This window comes from Coenobita brevimanus, chromosome 65 (genome assembly GCF_032717465.1).
Source record: "Coenobita brevimanus isolate Jiangsu-jjx chromosome 65, ASM3271746v2, whole genome shotgun sequence".
Taxonomy (NCBI): Eukaryota; Metazoa; Arthropoda; class Malacostraca; order Decapoda; family Coenobitidae; genus Coenobita; species Coenobita brevimanus.
This window is the reverse complement of record NC_137018.1, coordinates 48690181-48710118: the sequence shown is the minus strand read 5'-3', so window position 1 is coordinate 48710118 and position 19938 is coordinate 48690181. Positions and strand designations below refer to the sequence as shown.

The 19938-nt window shown below is 41.1% G+C and overlaps 1 protein-coding gene across 1 annotated transcript in view; it reads left to right on the top strand.

Annotated features, from left to right (window-relative positions):
• Positions 1–19938, top strand: part of Spn (protein phosphatase 1 regulatory subunit spinophilin) — a 159383-nt gene that overhangs the window by 23799 nt on the left and 115646 nt on the right. Inside the window, exons 4-6 of the mRNA XM_080276511.1 lie at positions 9629–10522; positions 10613–11386; positions 11816–11886. Coding sequence (XP_080132637.1) covers positions 9629–10522; positions 10613–11386; positions 11816–11886 — 1739 coding nt within the window. The remainder of the gene's footprint in view (positions 1–9628; positions 10523–10612; positions 11387–11815; positions 11887–19938) is intronic.

The following is a 19938-nucleotide window of genomic DNA, read 5'->3' as shown; positions in this document are numbered from 1 at the left end:
CAGTGTGTGTGTGGGTGTGTGTGTATATATATATATATATATCTATATATATATATATATATATATATATATATATATATATATATATATATATATATACAAAAATCATTAAAGACCAATGGCTACGCCTTGGTCTTTAATGATTTTTGTATAAAAGAAAACATTCTGCCAAAATATACTAATATACTAATATATATATATATATATATATATATATATATATATATATATATATATGTGTGTGTGTGTGTGTGTGTGTGTGTGTGTGTGTAATGTTTGGAATTAATCGTAAGTATGAAATACATCTTTGATTTAATTAACACCGTGGATATAGCCAAAGAAATAAACAGTATTGCAAGAAATAACCCAGTAATGTAAGAAGTTGCCGTTATTGGAGGAAATATATAATTTAGGTAAGAAATACATTTTAAGTGTGAGAAGTAAATCGTTACTGCAAAAAATAAAACCGTTAAGGGCAAGAAAAATGATTAATGTAGCAAGTAAATCTTTTGGCTCCGTCCAGTATTTTCATTTTTTTTTCTTTTTTTTTACTTCGCATACCTCAGATGTATGTGTTTTTTTGCTTTACGTGGCGTGCGATAATGTAAACTGTTTTTGTATTTAGCGTCGGGACCACATCCGGGCGTGTGTGACCTCATCAACACTGGTGGTGGGTGTGGGAGTTTGACATTACCACCAGCTACTTATCCACACACCTTCAGCATTAGCTGGTCGCCCTTGTTAAATACTAAAGGTTGGATAGATTAGTTTAGGTTAGGCTAGGTTTAGATAGACAAGGTAAAGTTATGCTGGGCTTGGTTATGTTGTCTATGGGTAGATCAGATTGGATTGACGTCATTGTGTTGAAGGAGTTAAACTTGGATATTACCACACCTTTTAGCTACGATTTGCCCGCCTTTATTTTGTACTAGGTTGTGTAAGAATGTGGTATATAGGGTTTGTGTCTGTGTGTGTGTGTGTGTGTGTGTGTGTGTGTGTGTCGTATGTATGATGTGTATGAGTTAATATTAGGTATTGCCACTACTTATCCCCGCACCTTTCCGCTATGATGTGGTCACCTATTTTCAGCACGGTACTGGGGTGGTTAGGAATGTGCTGTATTTTTGTTGTTGTCTTACTTTAGCTGCATATTGTAAAGCTGGTATTGCATTACCATTTACATATCTTTTGTTCAGTTCTAGGTCTGTTAGTAATGTAAATATTCAGGGTGTATGTTTGGTGTATATTGCTGAGGAACATTGAGTTCACGTAGAAAAAAGTTAAAATGAGCGAAGAAAGTGTCTCTCGTTTGTGTATGCTGTAATATGAGCTGTCAGTTAGAGGTTCATATTCTTATTTATTATTCCTCTTACTGATAATGCGGAAGGTGGACTTAAAGAGCTTCTACGTAAAATTATATATATATATATAATCAGTATTCAATGTCCGGCGATGATTTGAAAGAACAATTTCTATGGTAACCCCTCCGCTCCGGTGTGTTTTTTTTTTTTTTTTTTTTTTTTTTAAATTTTCATTATGTTTTCTTTTAGCTGATTTTATCGAGTGTAGGAAATATCTCTCGTACTGAAGAGGTTAAAGTTAGCTGTATTTCATCCCTCCAGTTCGAAAAGTCTTCCCTGAGCAGAATAAAATTGTCTGAAGGTAACAAGAATAAACTAGATAATGTTTCATTTACTGAAGGCGTTAAGTAACTGGTTATTCTTAAAGTTTTACTCCTGTGTGATAGTTCTTTATTATTTGATTGTACCAGGAGAGTATTTATGTCGATGTAGTCTTTATTGAGAATTTAGAAGGCTGGAATGAAGGATGACTGGCGTTATGGCTCGTTTTCCTGTGTCTGGATCCTACCCACCGTATGGGTATGATAGTGTGGGTAATGTGATGATGATGATGATAATACTGATGATAATGTTTACTGAGAACACAATTATATGAAAGTATATCGTGTGTCGTGAGTAGCACTGCTAGTAGGCTAGGTGTAGTCTCTCTGTGAAACCTTATGACTGGACTGATAGTTAAAGACTTAACCCTCTCCATTTTATGCCATCCTTTTAAAAATCTTGACACAGGCAGATGATTTTACTCAATAGAAGGGAGGATTATATATCTGGATGTGTTAAAGGCACAAGCATAATAATCACCCCTTCACTACAAGCGTTTTCCGCTGAATAAAATTGGCTGAAAATAGAAGGAATATATTGAGAGAGAGAAAAAAAAAGACCGTAGTGCAGGAGATATAAGTAGCAACACTGTGGGTAACCGACGATCCTTTACCAATTAAGATTTTCTTACTGCTGAATAAAATCGTCTTGCGTCAGAAAATACTATCCGAGTGATTCTGGTTGACGAATGGTGTAGGGTATCAACCCTTGAGTCTGTGTGTGTGTGTGTGTGTGTGTGTGTGTGTGTGTGTGTGTGTGTGATGTCTTGAGAGGATCTTATTTAACCTAGGAAGTTAATCTCTATGCGAAAGGTTAACTGAAGGTTGTACAGCACACACACACACACACACACACACACACACACACACACACACACACACACAAAATATATATATATATATATATATATATATATATATATATATATATATATATATATATATATATATATATATGCAGTATACCATCAGGTCGATTGCCGAGCAACCATCTCTCCTTTGCGGGTCTAAAAGGTGTGAGAGCATCACATAACGTGGTTTCCTTTCGGATTCCCACACCCCGACCCATTGCAGTCGGGGCGCCAGTGAATTTTAAGCTAATGCGGCCACGATGGTTAACAGATGTATGCAGAAAGACAGTTTCAGTATACCATCAAGTCAATTAAACACCTCTAAGAGACCTCGCTCTTAGAGGTGTTTAATCGACCTGATGGTATGTTGCAAACTGTCATTCTGCATATACATATATATATATACACATATGTGTGTGTGTGTGTGTGTAATTCTTGGAGTTTCTACAATCTCCCCCAAGTTGAATAAAATCGTCCCAAGATTGGAAGAATAAACTTTTAAAAAGACGTTGTCATAGTGGAGGGATTAGTCTTTTTCTGGGGCAGATGACGCACGAAGGATTATTACTATGCTGTTTATGTTGGCTGCTCTCTCTCTCTCTCTCTCTCTCTCTCTCTCCTGTGTACACTGGTGACAGCCTGGCTATTGCTGTGTATTCAAGCATGCAGCACTGTATCGCATGTCATATAGTTTTAATTACCATGTTGAGTCAGTAGTGTATGTTGTATGTCCTGGGTGTCTTTGCTTTTATTGTTGGGGGGAAAAAGAGGTCAGGGTGATGATGATGATGATGTTTCTACAACTAGACAGTTTTATCAAGCATACAAGTGATTTGAGGATGGTAGAACACTTTTAAATTATTATCCATGCCACCCCTACGCATTTTTTTGTAAGCTTTAGTACTCCGTAGTGGCCTTTTAAAAGTGATTGAGCCCAGTCACTCACAAATTAAATACTACAATATGTCATGAATACATAAATTCGTTGAGCTTTCCATATTGGATTGGAGTGAATTACCTTGATTACCAGGTAAATCAGCACAACAGTGTGACGGCATCTGGTCATTAACTGGACTGAAATGTGTTAGAGATCCTTGTCAGATTAAACGTGCCGTGGTAGTAAAATTGTTAGGAGTCTCCATTAACCCCCTTAGCAAGAGTGCGTTTATTTTCTTTAATTCTTGAGCCATCACATGATTTTATTAGTTTAAAGAGAGACCTTTATAGTTGCAAGTTAAGTCTTTTGGACGTTTGGGTGTGGCAGGGTTTTCAGCGCCAAGTAAAACCGTATGACAATAGTTGGAATGAAATGTAAAGTGTTTTCCGCTAAAACTTTGGAGGAAAATCGTGTGGCCTTAACGAGCATGTGATAAAGCATCTTAATGTTTGACCATAATGTTAGTTGAGATAAAATTGACTGGTGTCGGCCAGAATTAATGCAGAGTTCTTTGTTCTCGACCTTTTCTTTGATCAGGATAAAATCATAAGGCTTTAGTTTCAGTAAAATTATGGCCGCCATTATTTCTGCTGTTTTTGTAGCAGGGCCAGGTAAAATCGTTTGGCGTTAGCTGAAGTAAAGCTGAAAAGCCTCTGGCTGGATGGCCGCCAAAAGGTCAGTTAATTGCCATGTTGGGCCGAGAGTGTTTACGTCTTGTGCCGGTTGTTTATGGTTGCAAATATCGTCTCATGCACCACCACCATGACCTTTGTAACCCCTCTTATGGCCGAGACAACTGTAGTATTTTGTTGCAGTTAACGTCAGACAGCTTTAATCTGTTGAGAGTGCGTCATACGAGCGTGAGAATATATATATATATATATATATATATATATATATATATATATATATATATATATATATATTTATACACACACACACACACACATACACCGGTATATATTATATAAACACCAATTGTGCGTGTAATTATTTATTTATTATCGTGAAAGCGTTAATGGCGATTTTCTAACTCCTTTTGTGTGAAGGATCTTTATCTAAGCTCAATATAATCGTCTGGAGGCTGTAAAAATGAAGGACCTCCTCGTGCTGAAGGGGTTAAGAGGACCGTTAGTAAATGACGTCACGCGCCAAGGATCAAAGTCCACTTCCTACCCGACACCAGCACGTTTTGTTTTCGTTTTATTTTTCTCCTCCCCCTGCACTTCTTAGTTTTTCCTTTCTACAATATGGCCTGGGGTTTAAGGGGCAGGTCTCAGTGCTGCGCAGAGTGGCTTGATATGGGAAAAAACGTCCAAAGAAGAGGTTGATGGATGCTGGTACTCATGGGCTGCTGTTTTGCTGCAGCGTTTCATACCGCGTCGTGTCGTCTGCTGTTTATGCATCAGCGTACTTTCTTGTACTTGGGGTGACTTTTGCTTTGTACACTAGAGCAACAAAACATTTCATACAGGAAAACTGGTAGATATATTCTCATCCAGAGGTTTGGTTAAAATCCTTGATAAGTACGGACGGGGCGCCAAGGACACCCTCATCTCGCCATTTCTCCTTATCTGGTCATACTTTGCTTCATCCTGGCTTCAATACCGTGATTGGGGAGAGATATATTGTACCGGTACTTCTTTAGGTGTTGGTACTTATGTATTAGTGACTGAATAGAGATAAGTTGTAATTTGCAAAGGCGATCAGGCTGAAGACTTGCAAACGAACTTTCAACACCCTGATCTTTATTTATGATTCAAGGACACGGTTAAGAACAGATACATCTTTTGAGTCGATTTTCTCATATGAGTAGTTCTTGCGCCTGTGATGAGTTTGTTATTATAAAAATGAACATTTTGGCGACGAAGTGAACAAAGCAAGCCACGTAAGTTTATATGTAACATCCACCCATCCCCCCCCCCAAAAAAAAAAAAAAAAAAAAAAAAAAGTAAATTAGGTGGGGAAATATCTGCTTTGAACCCAGTGTGTGTTTTCTTATGGTCACCGAAACCCCTTCCCCTCCCCCAAGCACGGTAAGACATGTAGTGATCAGGGAGTGAGATTTTGGAGAGAATACAAAACATGTACATTCCGAATTTAGAAATGTAGTATTTTTTTTGAATCATTGTCTTTTCATCTGTTGATAACCCTTTCTGCAGCTTGTAATGGGGAGGTGGTATTGTGCATAGAATAGCAGTATAGAATCGTTTCTAAAAATTTTGAAGCAGTGGGTGTATTTTTGTTCAGTCGTTCTCTTTTTTGATTGGGTTGTGAGAATTTGCTAAGAATACAAGCCGTTTCTGTTACTAGTCTACATTTTTCAGTTGGGTCGTTTTTAGTGACGAGATCCTTGTAGTATAAAAAGTCAAAGGCTGATATCCTACTACCGCATTGCCAGCTATATAGAGGTGGGAGGATGCTCAGTGCTTAGATATAGAAATTGTTGAGGCCTTGTTAAGAATACAGAAGTACATAGTGCCTGATGAAGTTAAAATTAGCGGACATTTTGCCAGTGAATGGTTGTCTCTTGAGGCACTTGCACTCGGTCAGTTACTCATGTGGAGTGTGGGGCCACTTAGGCACTGACACCCACTTACTCACTCACTCCAACTTACCCGAGCCTTTGCTGGAGCTTGATCCGTACTTGTTTCTTGCTTTCTCATGCATACTCTTCTCTCTCTCTCTCTCTCTCTCTCTCTCTCTCTCTCTCTCTACACACACACACACACACACACACACACACACATATATATATATATATATATATATATATATATATATATATATATTATGTATGTACAGTATATCTGTTTATCTCTGTCTATCTATCTATACACACACACACGAGCAATTTACAACATGCATTTTCAGAAAGCTACTAGTAGTATGGGAGAACAAGGAGTAAAGAGTTGGAGAAAACTTGAACCATTTAAGATTTGCAGACGACCTTGTCCCAGTCACAGAAACAGTAAATATTGCAAGAAATGTTGAGTGACATGTGGAGAAAGTCTCAAGTTAGGGATGAAGATGAGCCGGAGTAAAACTAAATTGACGTTTAATTCAAATACACCAAAGAGCGTTATCATAATAAATTAAGAAACTGTTGAAGAATTTGAGTACAGTTACTTGGGGTAAATACTAAAACTAGCGAAAGGCCATGAAAACGAAATAAAAAGACAGATTACAGTTGGGTGGAAAGCTTTTGGTAAACATAGAGACATCGTGAAATGCAGCTTGCCAGTATGTATGTACTTAAAAAGTTTATATCCTATGTACAATCCCAGCTGAGACGTACGGATGTGGGACCTGCCGTTGGGAATATCTTTGACATGGGAAGGTCTGTGGCGATATAGGGTTAGGAAGACCGCTGACCCTCGGGAACGGAGTGTGTAATCTGCGCTTAAAATTGGACAAGAAATACACACACACACACACACACACACACACACACACAGGATGGCCATAAGAGGGATAGAATGCATTGCCTTGTTTTCATTGGCAGGCTGCCGTTATGGCTCTCTCTCTCTCTCTCTCTCTCTCTCTCTTAAAGAAGTAGGAGGTGTAGCGGATGAGAGGAAATAGAAGAGGAAGAGAGGGGAAAAGAGTGTAAGAGAGGCTTCTCCCCCCCCCCTCTCTTTCAAGGAAGTAGGAAGTGCAGCGTATTAGAGGAAATAGAAGAGGAAGAGGGAAAATAGTTTAAGGTAGTCCCTCCCCCCCCGATCTCTGTCTCTCTCTCTCTCTGGCATAAGTACTTTGAAATGTCAGAGCTAATCAAAGTTAATTTGCTAAAGGGCCTGAGGCTGCACCCATGAGTTTATAACCACTGGCTGTGTGTAACTTTATTTAATGAAGGTGTGTGGCAAGTCCCAACATCCTTCTATTGTTGTATAAGTACTCGAACCTTTACAGCAATATTTCAGTTCATTCATCATTACTTATGTTAAAACAGGTAATTCAGCCGAAAGCTTGGAAAGAAAACGAGGACATATTATAGAAAACCGTCGCCGAGTCATGGGACACGAAACCTTTCTTAATACCATACCCTAATATTAGTAAAGATCTCGTGTGTGTGTGTGTGTGTGTGTGTGTGTGTGTGTGTGTGTGTGTGTGTAAATCAGTCTCGTTAGAAGTGGATGATACAGTAGTGATTATATATATATATATATATATATATATATATATATATATATACTATATATCCAGCCAAGGAGAAGCAAGATGATTTTCCACTTCATATTTATTTCAGGTGACTAGTTTCGGGATGCTTATCCCATCTTTGTTGACGATTCAGAAGCTTTATGACACTTTTCTTTATGAAACACTGTGTTCAGGATTTTCAGTGTTAGCTGCCAACTCACAGAGGTAACACTCTCACTTTTATTACTCTAGTCTGTTATTTTAAAAAAATACATTTTTTATAGTAATCGGTCATTGTCACATGCTTTTTTGGTAACTTTTTTGTATTTCTTATGGATATTTTAAAATGTTTTTTAAAACTTTATGTAATTTGCAATATTGTTTTAAATGCTTTTAGGTCTGAAGATGGGATAAGCATCCCGAAACTAGTCACCTGAAATAAATATGAAGTGGAAAATCATCTTGCTTCTCCTTGGCTGGATATATAGTATAAGATTCCCCACGGGCACCTCAGTTGTTGATATATATATATATATATATATATATATATATACATATATATATATATATATATATATATATATATATATATATATATATATATATATATATAATCCTTAATGGATACTGTAAATCTTCCTCGTGAATGATGCAGTAAAATATAAATATTTAACCCACAGGAAAGTATACAGTAATCGAAGAGTAAACTTCAGAACATTAAAACGACTACATATGCTTATTATGCCATAAAAAACTTTGAACAGGAAACGAAATCATCAAATGTTAGGGGTGAATAATATAGTTTGTGCCCCCAGAGAAATGTTACCTTATGCTGTTGTAACCATTTTTATATGATCTCATTTTAGTGAGGCCTTAAGTTAGTTTGATCTCAAGTTAGTGAGTCCTTTAATTTTGTGTGATCTCAATTGAAAGTCGAAATTATTGTGATGTCATTGCAAATGTGACCAGACAGCAGTGCGACTCGAACGATATGCCTTAAATAGAAACGCAACCTCCATAGTAAAGGTGAAAATGAGCTCGTTAGAGATGACCTTAATGTGCGAGTAACCCCTGAGATGACCTTGATTCTTACGACTCCAGTAAAAGTGATCTGCAATAAATGAACCCAGTGCATGTGACTATTATCTGAATATGACCCCAGTGGATTAATGACACCGAAAAATGACCATATTATAATGACACCCTGCGAGAAATAGCGCCAATGAAAGTGAATCTTCCCGAATATGAAGCTGATAGAATTGTGAAGCCTAATTGAAGATGACCTCAGGGAAGGCGTGACCACAGTGAAGGAGTGATGCCAATGAGTACCCCTACGTGTGCCCCCCACCTCCCCTTCATCCCCCCACCACCATGTGCCTCAGCCTCAGACAACTGGCAGACCTATTTAGCTGTGAGTCTGTGTAGAAGGCTTTCTTTATATAGGCTACCTGCAGTGTTAGGGTTGTTATTAAGGGATTTAGGAGGACAGGCTGTTTGAGGAATGATTTTAAGCCCATGGAATGTAGGATGTCAGGGCAGCTGTAGAGTTTGGTGCTTTTGACAGTTCTGTGTTTAGGCCAGGCAAAATCCTTATGTGTTATTCAGTAGGCTCATTGTTTTTTTTTGTTTTTTTTTAACAGTTTTTTACTTACTGAATGTCGGTGAGTATTCAATTGTACTGTATGAACAAGGACTCCATTGCTCGGATTATTCTGTTTTTCGAGAAATGATACAATCTAGATATAGTGATACAGTTTATAAATATGGTGAACTCAAATTTCAGAGCTCAAATATAAGTGGATAAGAACAATGGCCTAGCCAGTTGTTGGTAAATAAGAAAGGTATACATCATTCTGCGTTAGTTACCAGCGTAACTCAGTTTCATTATTGATATTTTATCGGTGTTTCCGTGCATGTGCAGTAAGGACTTAGCTTGAATACTATGGGGAAATGTAAAGAGGAAGTGGATATTCTTTTGTATTTATTTAATATATGCAAAATAATCATGTTTTATTACAGGTCGGACGGGTCAGCGTCAGAGCGCGAGTGAGGATGAGATCAAGGGGCAGCTCAGGTCACAGCAGCAGCAACCAGTCGGGGTTACTTGTGCTTCACGCTTCGAGGACGCCGCCACTCTCCAGTCCCATTGGGCACCTCCCCACCAGTATGGTCAGACAGAGGCCGACAAGCAGGACACCCAGTCCGAAACGTCCTCCACCACTACCACCTCACGGGAGAACCAATCAGAAGGCTATGCGTCGTCACGTAAGAGCCAGTCGGAGAGCTCCATAGCCTCGTCACATGAGAACCAGTCCGAGGGTGAGGAGCCGGGTGCCAAAACGTTGAAGGATGTCAACAATGTGGCGCAAACCGAACGTTTGAAAACATCCCGCGGCGGCCTCACAGAAAATGGGATCAGAGAGAACGGATCCCGCGGTGGCGTTTTAGGGGAAACTTGTGAGAAAATTACAGGCATTGTGGTGGCCGTGGAGAAAAAGGAGGAAACTGATTTAATAGTAACTGAGAGTGTGGTGCTTAAGGACTCTGTCAAAGAGAAGGACATTGAGCAGTTTAAATCCGATTTTACCATTGATACCGCGGTAAGAGACTCGGATAAGGACCTGGAGAAAAAGACTGAATCCATAGCGAAAACAGACTTGAGTGACTTGTACTCCTCCGACCGTAGAAAAATAGGAAAGTCCAAGGAAAAGTCCGAAGTGGTAAATGCTAGGCTCAAAGAAACAATTTTAGGGGAAACTGAGGTAACGGAGAAGCGAGATTATCGAAAGGAACTGGAGGAGAGGAGAATAAGGAGGGAGGAGAGAGTGGAGAGGAGGAAGGAGGAAATCCTACAGGAGGGCAGGAGGAGGAGGGAGAGAGACTGGTCGCACAGGGGCGTGAGGGGAAAATACGGTGAGGTCAGGGAAAGGGAGAGTAGTGAAGAGAGTGAGGCGAGAAGGAGAGACAGAAGTGATGAGGGGAGAGGGAGGGTGAGGACCAGAGAAAGCAGTGAGGAGGAGGGGAGAGACGGTAGTGAGGAAAGAGTGAGACCTTTGCGACGCAGTAGAGAACTTAGGGCCAGGAGGAGTGAAGAGAGGGAAGCTAAGAGTGAGGAGAGAGAGGTGAAGAGCGAGGAGAAAGAAGTGAAAAGCGAGGAGAAAGAGGTGGAAAGCGAGGAGAAAGAGGTGGAAAGCGAGGAGAAAGAAGTGAAAAGCGAGGGAACTACGCCCTCGACCCCCACCGCCGCGGATGTGGTTGTAGCGGGTGTGGTGAGCGTCCTGAAGGCTGAAACCGTCTATGTATCCAGCACTGAGGACCTCTCACTTCAGGAGGACAGCAGTAAGAGGGAGCTGAAGCTGGAATCCCCTGAAGGCAAGATCAAGGAGGACCAGGATATCAAGGAGAAGGAAGAAGAGGAGAAAGAGGAGAGAGATATTGACACAACGACGGTCAGGAGACAACTGTTCCCTGATGTTGTGGCAGAGTGCGAGGGCCGGGGAGTGGAGCTTGATCTCAGGAGAACCAGTCAGGTGGAGCCTAGGGAGACACACCCACAGGAGGCAGAGTCTGAGGCAACTATACCCACTCCTGACTGGCCAAAAGAGGAGCCCGATTCAACGCCCCCTGATGACTCTGCCAATGAGGAAGCTACTGAGGCAAGAGGGGCAGAGCCTGAGAGGTCGACCACGCCCCCTTTGAGCCCTAGAGCACAATCATTAGCCGCCCTAGACGCACTAATCCATGGACGACCCCAAGAACCCCCACCCACAAGACCCGACCCCACGCCTACCATACCTGACCACCAGGAAATCCCGCCCCCTAGGCCCGCCCACGAAGAAATCACGCCCCCTAAGCCCACCCACGAAGAAATCACGTCCCTTAAGCCCACCCACGAAGAAATCACGCCCCCTAAGCCCGCCCACGAAGAAATCACGCCCCCTAAGCCCGCCCACGAAGAAATCACGTCCCTTAAGCCCACCCACGAAGAAATCACACCCCCTAAGCCCACCCACGAAGAAATCACGCCCCCTAAGCCCGCCCACGAAGAAATCACGCCCACGAAGCTAGATCAGCAGGAAGCCACGCCCTCTAAATCCTCCCAGCAGGAACCCACGCCCACAGTACCCTCACTTGAAGAAATCAAGCCACCCAAACTCGATTCCACGCCCATCAAACCCGCCCAACAGGAAGTCACGCCCTCAAGACCCGCCCACCCAGAGGAGGACGAGATCATGTACGACCACACTGTCACCTCAGCTCAGCACAAGATACAGCAGGTAAGTAACCACACACTAGTTAGTTCCATTTTCAGGGGTTCATTCAGGTTCGGGACAGGTTAGAGGCAAGGTAAGGCATTGAATGATTAGCCTGCTGTATTTGTTTATACTTGTAGGTTTATTTACTGTACAGTACATGTCATTATGTTGATATACATGTACATATGGTTTGTTTAAAGCCTGAAAAGCATGATAAGGAAGTTACCGATAGACCATTCTTTTTATTTGATGCTGATGTTGATGTTTTCCAGTGTTATATCTTTGGCCTGTTCTGTCTTACCTTGGGTGACACCATAGCACCTCTTATCTGTTTTATTTTTGCTGTGGCACCTTAATATACTCTTTTGGTACTTGTGGTTGTCTTTATAAAAGCAAGTAACATACAAAAGAAGAATGATTAAAGGTAACACGCACCCCCATTGATGTGAGGGAAATTAAGAGCAGGACGGTGATGTAGTATGCAAAACAAACAACTGAGGAAAAGTAACCTGGGGGACTCACAAGCCCACGAGAATACGGCCCCAACACAGATCCATTCACAGGTCCGTGATGCAGTGGTTAACATCGTGTACAGTAGGATATAGCAGAAGGTTATGTGTTTCTGTAAATCATAGTACTTCTGGCTGAATGGGCTGAAACAGCCTCTTATTCCCCTGTCTAATGACACGTTTTTATTCTTTGTTTCCAGACGATTTTTTTTTTTTTCAGCATGGGAAAGACCTCTCCTATAAGAGGTGTTAATGAAGGCTGTAGTTAAATCCTCCATGTCTATATATCAGAGCAGAAATAATACGTCATTGGACTGAAGGCGTAATGGTCAGACTCGTGTTATTAAACCCTGTCAGACCGAAGGCGTACGTACAGTATTCTTTATATTTTTTTTGCAGCCTTCAGACGATTATTATTGTTATTATTTTTTTTTTTTACTACGAGGAAACATCATGCAGTGAAACCGTTTCCACTAAATTCCTTCACAAAATTACTCTCCTCTCCCCACACGTAGCTAAGAAAAAAAGACGGGATGATGATGATGCTGAATTCTCTCCTCAGAAGCACAATGTAAACATTAGGTGAGAGGTGATATCAAGAAGAAAACGAAAAATATCTAGAGTGAAGAAAGTAAGGCTGATACAAGCTTGTGTATCAAGAACTAAATCGGCATCGAAAGTCTTGTCGCTTCACCACCTTCTTTCTCCATGGACTTTGAAAATGAGTTTGTGGAGAATCCGCAGCAACCTTAACTGATGGCTGTATTTGGCCACAGAACTGCCATCAGTGTCGGTTTCTGCAAATTTACCAGATTGATATTCAAGTAAGGAAAGAGGGACAGAAAAGGCGACAGGACTTGTGATGCATATTGATCATCATCACCCGGGTAACTGGACCAAGTACAGTACAGTACATATACACTGTATATATATTGCCATTCAGTTTGATGACGTATTTTTCATTTTATTGATACTAGTTCCAGACGATTTTTATATTTAGATTCAGAGGTTTCGAATCGTTTCCTAAAACGCTTCATTGAGAGAGGACTTTCTTAAACTGAATAAAATCGCCTGGTGGTGGCAAGTGCAATTAAAATCCGTCATCGAACTGAAAGGATACATTGAACTTGGAAGATAGTTGTTGGTGCGTTTCGTCGTGTTTGGTAATTCTGAGTAACTGAGTAAATAATTAGGTCCATGCCATATTACACAGTCTAAGGCGTTACCTACGATGACGTATTTTGTGTTTTCTGGCCATCGGACGATTTTGTTCAAACTGGAAACCAAAATTTTATTTAGTAAATTAGAGACCTTTGGAGTTGGAGAGGTTAGTCATTGCCTTCATTAACTGCATTACTATGGGGATTTGCATAGCAGAATAAAATTGCCTTGTAGCAGGAAGAGCAAACTCAAAAAGAGTCTGTAATTGTGAAGTGGTTATTGAGGGACAACTGAATATAACACGATGACGCCTATTAAAAAAAAAATACCTTGTATCCTCCGGACGATTATATTCAACACGCTCCACATCGAGCAACACTGGATTAGATGATGAATGAATGGGAGACTTTCATAGGGGTGTGGGGTACGGAGATCATTTGTATACCCTGAGTGAGAGAGATCCTTCCTAAACCAAGTATTGTAGTAAAGAGAATCATGTAGAAAAATAGACATCTTTTTGAAGCCCTGGATGATTCGCTAAGGAATGGTGAGTTTCAGGTTTAGCATTTATATTCTTAGATGGCTGGTTAGTTATATTCATTGATAGTTCTCTCCGTGTGTGTGTGTGTGTGTGTGTGTGTGTGTGTGTGTGTGTGTGTGTGTGTCTTCTTACCCACTTGTTCTTACCTAACTATCTTTACAGGAATGAGTCAGACTCGTACTGTCCCGTGTCTAAAGCCATTTTTATCATACATATCCTTAAATTTATTAATTGTTTTGGCACACTATTTCATTCGGCAGTGCATTCCACTGATCAATTATTGCCGTATTTGGGAAACTAAATTTCCCAACGTCTTTATTGCCTCACTTTGTATGCAATTTTTTGCAGTGTCCTCCTGCTGATGCTTTCTCGTAGGTTATGTGTGTGTGTGTGTGTGTTTGTGTGTGTGTTATGTTTTGGCAAACATGACCTAATTACACGCGTAGTTAAGAGAACATAAATCTAAGTAATGAGAGAGAGAGAGGTGACAATGCGTGCATCATATCCTGTTATGCATATCCTAGTTTGTGTGTGAGGGAGGGACGCCGAACCCAACACTGATGTGCATGAAATTCATGACGTATGTGTGTATGTGCGTGTACTGAATCTTAATATAGGCCTTGCATGTCCGTGTGTGTGTGTTTTACAGTACGTAACCTAACTGAATTTCCATCATCTGTACGTGTGTGTGCAGCTGTGTGTTACAGAATCGGTGTATATTTAGTATTTGTACACAGCGGGGAGGGAAACAGCATGTGTGTACGCCTGACTAGCTCTGATCAGTGTTGCCAGATGTCTGTCACAGTAGTACCCCTTCCACCTCAACAGATTCTCATTTCTTCTTTCATATCACTACGTCCAGAAAATTTTATTCAGTATTTATATATCTCGGTGCAATTTTGGTAGTGTGAAGGTATGTTTTCGCTAAAATTTTCATGCCTCTGCAGAGTTGTTTCTGCGGGTAGAGTATGGCAACAGTGGTCCTACGGGAAGTGTTGAATTAATAGGGTTGCCAATGCAAGCATTTCACATGGGTGATTTATTCACTTTTTTTTTTTTCCGGGGGGGGGGGGGGTTACATGTAGTTTGCTAAATGGTTGGATTATGCACTATTGAGTCATGGATTGTGTTTAGTATTTCGTAGTTAGCGGTATTCTGGATATTAAGTTTACAAATATTTCCGTAATATCTCGCATCTCTGTCTACAGTGACGAAAACAAAATGCAGTATCTGATAATGCTTTTGTCTGCGACCGTACACAATTTTTAAAGCATCCTGTGCGTTATACATCAGTTTTATTAGTTATTTCTACTTCTTTGGGAAGAGATACGTTGATAAATTGGATTAGAAGGGATTAGGGTAAATAGGCAGAGATGCCGGATGTCGCTGGAGGTATGGGTGTGCCGTACACGATATATATAAAATTGGGAACACGAAAAGGATGAGCCCAATTACTCAGCTCCCCCACCCCTCCCTTCCCCTCTGTTCATCGTAATATCCCCACAAATCATCGCGTGGGTTTAAGGACACTTTTGAGGCCTTGATGGTTTAATGAAGTGAATGGGATGAACATGAACGCCAGCCTCAGTGCCCGTTTGGAGTTGGTGGTGGGAGGTTGTGTGCGGGTTGAATCTAGAAACCTTTTGCGGATAACTTTTTGTGAATTGTGGTCTGGCAGGATTGGTGCAGTTACGAACGCTGCTTGGTGAAAGTTGGCTGGTCTGGTTTTTGGCTGTTTATCCTTGTTTGATTATGATGCGCGTTGGGTGAAGGCGAATTTTGGAAAAATGAGAACAATTGAGGATAAAGTGGATTCAGTGTTGGGAAAATGTGTGTGGTTGTGAACTGCCTACCCCTGCCACAGAAAACCTACCCTATCATGATACACAACTACTACTTATAACTTCACAGTATACCATTAACTACACATTCTACCATAACTAACTACACAACCTACCTTTAATCTCTCTTAATTGCTCCGATAAAAGCGTCACGAAAACTACGCTGGTGCACCTTAGATTGCTAGCTTATGAACAACCGCAATCATCACAATTACTGTAAAACCAAGTCACTACACGGGTTGCTACCACCTTTACAACAACCATTCTAACCAGTCCTGTGTACAGATCACAACCATAACCACTGCGATTACAATCATCATAGCGAGACATTAATTATTGATAGAGAACTGGATTTACTCATCATTAATGTCAATATAGCAACAATTACCACAACCACAATCAACCAGTAGACATAATAGCACTACCAACATTTACTACCTGTTACTACTGACACAATTAGTAACCTCAGCAGCAACACTGCTAACCACAACCAGATCCTACCACAGCTATAACTAGTCACAGTACCTTACAACCATCTCAACGATCAGTGTACTACAACCATTAGTTATCACAACTAGGCTAGTATACTACTAGAAACATTACCCACGACCAGCCACAGTCGCAGTTAGTAGGCTGCTTCAACAGCAATAACCACAAAGCTACCACAACTACACCATCACACCCACCGACCATCACGTCCATCACAACTAGAAATAACGCAGGTAAGCCATCACCACCACAACCATTCCGCCACCATAACCACAGTTCCATCACAATCACTACCACAGCTACAACCGAAACTAGTCACCAAAGCGTACACAGCCAGTTAGTCGATACCACCACAACAACACCCACAACCACCACAGCTACGACCGTCCCTACGACCACCACAATGCCCAGCAACCTCCTGTTCTCTCGCACAACCCTCTGGAGCCCCAAATCGTCTAAAACCAAACTTATACAACCCACCGCCACATGGGTAAGTTGGCAGCCTCCTTGACGTTACCTTACTTCACTCACCTCATTTGACTCCCACATGATTTCTCTTTGCACCTCACTTGACCACGTGACTCTCTCTCTCTCTCTCTCTCTCTCTCTCTCTCTCTCCTACTTCTTCCTCTCTTGTCATCTGTGCATCGACCGTAAAATCTCTCAGGCTGTAGATGCAATACTGCGCCTCTCTAGACGATTTTATTCTGGGGAAGCCTCACCATGAAGAGAATAATGACGTGTGAATCCAACCTCTCCGAAAGTATCTCTGAAGGTGGAAGAAAAAAAAGGTCTAGAGATAGCCAGCCTAAGGTAAGACGTCTTTATATTTAAGGGAAAAATCTCGACAACAACTCAACCCCCAATTAACATCGACCTTCTTACGTCAGCGTCTGTAGTTTGCTTGACGTCAATTGGTGTCACTTCACGATTTTTTCTTTTTACTATATTTTTGTTATCAGTTACAGTTATTAGCCTAGGAAAGACCTTTCATGGCGATGTGGATACTATTACCTCTATTATGCCTGTCCTTGGATCACCCTTGAATTTACCTCATGGGATATCAAAACATCTTTCTTGATATAACCTTCAATCAGATGGTAAAATCAGGATGTCACCTTTGTTTTGAAGATAATGAAAATGAAGATGGTGGCCAAGGTTATTGCGGTGCTGATAGGCTTATGACAGTGATGGTTACCGGTATGGAAAATGACAAACGTGATGCTGACGGCAAACGTGCAGGTGATGGTGATAATGGCAAATATGATGATGAAAATTAAGGTGGTGATGATGGCCCAAGATGACGACGACGACGATGATGGTGATGAAGATAGTGATGATGGTGGTGGTGGGTGAAGATGGTATTTAATGGTTGGTGACTGATGTTAGTGACAGTGATAATGACTGATAAATATAAAAAATGTTACTTTATTGCATTTATTCAAATCTGACGAAGAACCCTCACCACTTGCAGCTCAACTGATGACCAAGTGTAATCAGACTGGAGGGTCGATTTGAGTCGTAAATAGTAATCAAGGAGGCTCATTCCTATCCTCCAAATGAAACTCACCGAATTTCATGCCACCACGACTTCATGCGAGTTGTGGGAGTGGCCCAGTTTTGTCAGATAAAAACAAACTATAAAAGCCCCAGCGTTTTGAGGCATACGAAACAAGGTCATGGAAGTGTCTGTGGAAAGAGGGTGGAGGGAAAATCCGAAGGTGGTAGAGTGAGTTGAGTTAGAGGGAGGAGGAGGGGTGGTCAGTCTTGCCCTTTATCCTTGGTGTATGAGGAGGGAGAAGGTAGGGGTGGAGGGAAGAAGGGGAGGGTAGAGAGTCGCTTGAGGGACGGAAGAGGGGGAGGAGTACAAGGGGGCAGTAGGAAATGGGAGGGAGTTGGGGGTAGGAAAGGGTTAGAGAGGGAAGAAAAGGAGGTGAGAAGGGGTTGATGAGAGGACAAGGGGGAGGGAAGTAAAGTGGGTAGGATAGGGGTGTGGAAAGTAGGAAAGGAAGAAGTGGAGGTGGATAGGGAAGAAAGGGAGGTGGGCAGGGGTGTATGGAATGAGGCAAGGAGATGAAGGGGTGATCGAAACGAGATAGGAAAGAAGGAGAGGAAGGGAGGTCGAGAGGGGGGATTGGACAGGGGCTGGGGGAGGGAAAGAAAGATGGTAGGGGGATGGGAAAGAATGAAAGTAGGGAGGGGAGAATTAGGAGACGATAGGGGGATAGGGAGGTGGAAAGTGGAGAAGGGGTCAGAAGGAGATAAGCAGGAAAGGAAGGGAATGCTTAGTGTGTAGAATGGGATACCGGTACCGGTAGATGAGTGAGAACGAGGGGTGAGGAGGTAGAAGAAAGGGGAGTGGAAGGTGGGAGGAATGAGGAGGGTGACAGGAAGGGAAAGGTGGAAGGGAAGAAAGGCAAATGAAAGAGGACAATGTTGAGCGGGGAGAAAAATGAGGCGATGATGGAGGGGGTGTTGGTGAGTGTGTAAGCCATGGGAAGTACCGTGACATCACCGGAAGAGTGGCTGGGATGGGAAAGGGGTCACTTATACAAACCTACTCGTACTTTCAGGCCCGTAAGTAGGTAATGTGGCCACTGATCATAGCCTGGGGAAACGTGGCTACTAATGATGGTGTCTCCACTTTCCTTACCCTACAGACGGAGGGTGTCGGCATACCGGTACTTGTTTTTCTAACTCTTGCCTTACTACTTGTAGGTATTATTATTATTATTATTATTACTGTTACTCTTATTATTATTACTGTTACTCATTATTATTATTATTATTATTATTATTACTTACTATTATTATTACCAGTACTATTATTAATATTATTATATTATCATCGTATCATCATCATCATAATTTTCTTACTGTTATAGATGTAGATACATATCATTGTTCATGGTGCTGATGTTATACTGTATATAACGTATCGTAAATGTCTACTATTTTTACAGCCACTAGCCATGTATCATCATCACCCATTGTTATTATTCCAGTGCTTAACACATTTCCGTTATTGAAGCTATTGTCACCTAAACCTCCGGTCTTTCAAAATCTGTATGTCCGGCCTTCTCGAACAAAAACGATCTTCATATTGTTGTCTGTTGAAAGGGGCAACATTTTTTATCATGTTTACTATTATTATTTTCATTATATTATTATTTTATCCTCCTCCTCCTCCTTTTTCTTTATGCAGTGAAGGGAGGCTATGAATTTTTGGTAATTTCTTCCTTTTGAAATCCTTTAGCGAAAGTCCGAGAGGTCTTTCATAGGCTAATAATTGAACCGTCTAGAGTTACATAGAATATTCCAATAATAGACATAATGAGGTGAAGAGGCTAATGGTATTTATAAAACCCCGGCGATTAATGGATCCTTTATTGCCTAACCAGAATAATGTGGTCTGGGATATCCAAGGTCAAGACAATATTGTGGGTATGGGATTCTTGGCTACAGGGTGTTAGAAAACATTTTGTACAGTTGAAGACGGAAGGTGTGGCAGTGTAAGGTGTGACAGTGAGGT